Source organism: Brachypodium distachyon, chromosome 3 (genome assembly GCF_000005505.3).
Source record: "Brachypodium distachyon strain Bd21 chromosome 3, Brachypodium_distachyon_v3.0, whole genome shotgun sequence".
Lineage (NCBI taxonomy): Eukaryota > Viridiplantae > Streptophyta > Magnoliopsida > Poales > Poaceae > Brachypodium > Brachypodium distachyon.
Genome location: NC_016133.3, coordinates 42193761 through 42198284, shown reverse-complemented (window position 1 = coordinate 42198284; position 4524 = coordinate 42193761). Strand labels below are relative to the sequence as shown.

The 4524-nt window shown below is 57.0% G+C and overlaps 1 protein-coding gene across 1 annotated transcript; it reads right to left on the bottom strand.

Moving 5' to 3' along the window:
• Positions 1-814: 814 nt before the first annotated feature.
• LOC100840936 (probable L-type lectin-domain containing receptor kinase S.5) lies at positions 815-4074 on the bottom strand. Its single transcript, XM_014900321.2, has 2 exons — positions 2523-4074; positions 815-2069 (listed from the first exon to the last, which is right to left on the bottom strand). Exons 1-2 carry the CDS (start codon positions 3889-3891, stop codon positions 1159-1161), a joined length of 2280 nt encoding a protein of 759 aa, XP_014755807.1. The 5' UTR covers positions 3892-4074; the 3' UTR covers positions 815-1158.
• Positions 4075-4524: the final 450 nt, after the last annotated feature.

Here is a 4524-nt window from a genome sequence, read left to right as displayed (position 1 = left end):
ACAGTTTCCTCTTCTTCCAGATCGACCGCCACTTGTTCTTCTCTCCTTCTCGCCCTCCTGACTGCTTAGCGCCGCCGCTCTCCTACCTTCCTCACCGGCGTGGGACTGCATCAGTCCGGGCTGCCACCGCTAGATCAAAGATTTGTTTTGAGGATTTTTCTTTTTCTTCGATTTGCATCAGACATGGATTAAATGTTCTTTGACGTATGGGTAATGGGTAAATTTTGGAGAGGGTAGAAATGGGAATCACTGTTCGGGTATGGAGAGGGGAAATCGTGGATATACCCAAATCCTCCCCAACGGTATCATGAACCCACATAGAATTTGGGGAAGAAGGCTCACCTGGCTTCCACATGACGGCTGCCGGAGAAGTAGCCGATTGGAATAGTTTTTTTTTAATCGGTGGGCTAGTTTTTCTTTAGAAAAGGTGGGCTAGGGTTATGATGGGCTAGTTTTTTGTTTAGAAAAGGTGAGCTAGGGTTATGATGGGCACGGGAGTTTCTCCGGTGGCGGCCGTTGTTCTTAATGGGCTGGACCAAGGGAAAATGAAACCATTGGATTCACGTTTTCTTTACAGTAAACCATTGGACTCCCTTTTTCTTCGAGAAGACCATTGGACTCCCTTACGCTATTCAAACCTGCGATGCAAAATCCAAAGCTGAACATGTGCTTGCCGGTGTTCATTCCAAATGGACTGAAATGCTACTACGGAGTACTAATAAACAAAGTACATTTCTTTCCAGCAGAGGCGGCAGCAGCAGAGCATATACCGAAGAACACATGTGGGTGGATCTTTCTTTAACTTTGTAGTGTGTAAAAAAGAAACTGATCTTTGCTCTGCAAAAACAATCGAATTAACATATCAACAAGGTCTGCCTCGCCTTTTGAAATCAGAAGACTAGCAGATGCACATGACAGAAACTTTACTGGCTGTACAAGACTAAAAAAATCTCCTGCTAGCCGCTAAAACACAATCGATCCCTTTCTTCTGTACAAAACTCTAAACCCAACAAAAGAGTAAATGTACGTGGCGTGTACTAATTAGTACTACGTGTATTTACAATTCCTGTGATTATATTCTCCGATCATGAACAAATGTAACAGTTCCCCCAAATCCAGTCATGGCACAGAAACAAACACACAGAGGATCGAGCTTCGTCACCGGCCGGATGACAGCGCAGGGAAGTAATCCTTGCCGTCATTCGGCGCCGTGGTGGGCGGGAAGCTGTCGTAGGACGTGTCCTGCGTGGCGCGCGTCGACACCCCAATGTACCCGCCGTCATAGCTGTACCCACCGGCGCCGCCGCTCGTCGACGTCGAAGACGTCAACTCGATATCGCCAATGCTGAACCGCGGGGCGCCCTCGGGCGGCCACATGAAGGTCGGCTTGAACAGCGGCACCTCGGGCGGCGGCGCAGCCTTAGCCAGGACCTGCAACACCTCAGGCATCGTAGGCCGGTCGCCAGGGTTGGGGCTACTACACGCCAGCCCAAGCAACAGCATCCTTGTAGCCTCATCGTGATCAAACTCTGCCGTGCCAAGGTCCTGATCCACAGCCCCAAGCAGCGCGCCCCGGCCGTGCATCCGCCACACGTAGTCGGCAAGCATCGGGCATCCGGGGTCGCCGGTGAGCGAGTACCGGCCCGTGACAAGCTCCAGCACGAGCGCCCCGAAGGCGAAGACGTCGGTCTGGCGCGTGGCCTTGTGTCCCACGGAGTACTCCGGCGCGATGTAGCCACGGGTGCCGGCGACGCCGAGGTCGGTGAAGGAGGCCCGGTCGAGGTCGATGACCCGGGCCAGGCCGAAGTCGCCGAGCCTGGCCCGGAAGGACGCGTCCAGGAGCACGTTGCTGGCCTTGATGTCCCGGTGGAGCACCACCGTGCGGCCGTACTCGTGGTGCACGTAGTGGAGCCCCGAGGCGATGTCGGCGATGATGCTGTAGCGGCGGGACCAGGGGAGCGGCGCCGGGCGCTGGTCGTGGACGCCGCGCCGGAACAGGTGCTGGTCCAGGCTCCCGTTCGGCATGTACTCGTACACCAGCAGCAGCTGACCTTTCTTGTAGCACCAGCCTGGAAAATGTAAAGAGGTTGGGAACATGAGCAAGCTAAGTTCCTGGTCGTCTGAACGATTTCGTAAGACGCGGTATGATCTCAATAGAATACGGCGCCGTCTACTTTTCCATCAAAAAATTTTGAATTGTCAATGCAAAAGAAGTTGTGCGCAATGGAGAAGAATTGATTAGGACTGAATGATTTTCAATCGTTCGTCCAGTCATGTCTCGACCGACTAGCTAAGCTGGTGAACGCCGATCACCTAAACTAAACCGTTGCTGATCGACGTTCAAGCATACACAGCTATCTACATCTTGACCCCATTCTGAATAGCTATGAACTAGTGTCATTAATGAACTCTGACGACGATGCCATGCATGGCCGGTGTGGTAATAATTAACTGAAGTGGAAAGTGATTCATCATCATCATTCATGCATGTGGATATACTCAAGTGTGGTAGTAATTCTTACCGATAAGAGGCACGATGTTCTTGTGGCGGAGCCGGTTGATGATGTCGACCTCCTTGACGAAATCCTCGACGCACCTGGCGTCATCCCTGGTGAACCTCTTGACGGCGACCTCCATGGCCTCCGCCCTGCCTTCCTCAGCGGGCAGGAGCCCCTTGTACACCACTCCATACCCGCCCTTCCCAAGCTTGAGCCTCTCATCGAAATTCTTCGTGGCTTTCCTCAGCTTGTCGTACGCGAACTCCCTGGGCATCCCGGGGAGATGGCTCAGCGTCTGGCCCAGCTGCTCCTGGCTCCTCTCCATGGCGCGCCTCGCCCTCGACAACCTCGCCAGGAAGAAAGCCGCGACGGCGAAAGCGAGCACCGCGACGGAGACGGCGACGGCGACGATGATCACCCACGCTTTACTCTCTGGCTCCTCCGGGAAGGTCTCGATGGAGAGCGTCCAGTCGAGGATGCAGTTGAGCTCGAAGGTGTCCCCAGTGGACGCGGAGAAGCCGAGGTAGGAGACCTGGTTGACGTGCTCGCTGAGGTCCAGGGCGGCCTCCAGCACGGGCTTTCCGGGCTTCGGCTTCCGGTGCACGCCCACGTACACCGCGATGCGGCGCGCGACGCCGTCGTAGTGGATCCAGACCGTGTGGTTGGGCGCCGACACGTTGTTGCTGGCGATGGAGACGTTGAGGTTTGCGGTGGCGGCAGAGACGACGGAGCCGATGTCGAGGCCGACGTGGTTGTTGCTGCCGTTGTCGTGGGTTTGGTTCCGCGTGTCGAACTCGATGGCGACGAAGCGGTTCTTGGAAGGATTGGTCTCGAGGGTGGCGTTGGTGAGGCCGAGGAAGCCGTCGTCGCTGCCGGGAGGCGGGCCGGCGAGCGAGGGCGCGATGAGGAACGTGAGACCTTCGCCGGGGGACGCCTTGTCGTAGAACACGTTCATGGTGAAGTTGGTGTTAAATGACACCACGCGCGTACGTGCACGTGCTCCGGGAGGGGAATTGGGGCGGACCGGGCCGGCGATGGAGGGGAGGTCGTCGTCGGTGAGGGGGCGCCAGAGGGTGAAGGGGGTGGCGAGGAGCACGGAGCCGGACTTGTGGACGAGGAAGGCGTCGTTGTTGCGGGTGTCCGGGGTCAGCTGCAGCGCGCCGCCGTTGATGGCCGCGTCCTTGAGCACGCGTAAGGTGGTGCCGGCGTCCTTGTCCTTGTCGAAGGAGGCGTACGTGTAGTTCCGCACCTCGAGCTGCTGCGGCTGCGGCTGCTGCTCTCCCGGCGTCGTCCCGCGGAGCTTCCTGGCGCCGGCAGCCGAGAGCAGCCAGCAGAGGACGACGACGACGCAGCAGCTCGCGCCGAAGCGGCGCGGAGAAGCGTGGCACGGCATGATGATGATGGGAGATGGTTGGGAAGAGAAGGGGGAAATCCACGGCTGCGGTGCACGGGGCTCTTTATATGTTGCGATGATGGGTCTGCGGGGTGCGCGCGCGGGACGGGGGAAATTAACGAAACGTATCGAAGCTGCGGGGTAAATTCCCGGCACGTCGCCGAATGCCGATGCCGTCGATCGTCTCGTCAGGTAACGTGCGTGCAGGTCTATGCGTGCGAAACGACGGCGGGGGGTTAAGATTGATCGGGTGTTTGACGCTGACACGCTACGAGGATATTGCGACATGCGCGCGAAATGGCAGGGGGGCGGCCGTCTAGTCGTGGAACTTAACTTTCCCGGCTATTTCTGTACGTTCTTACCACGTCGGGCAGGATCACTTCCGGAAAAAGGATTAAAGAGAGCGTCGCATGTAAATGTAACGAGGGTGATCGATCGATCGATGGATGCACGATTTCTATTCGGGACGTCGCCCGGCTCGAGCTCCGGCAGGGGTCGCCGTCGTTCGTGTGTGGGCCGCAGTATGATAGGACGACGTACGCGCGCAAGGTGATCGATCCAGGTCAGGTAGTTCTCCCTCCCGGGCTGTCCCACTCAGACAACCTATATATGTATGTGCCTTGATCGATCCCT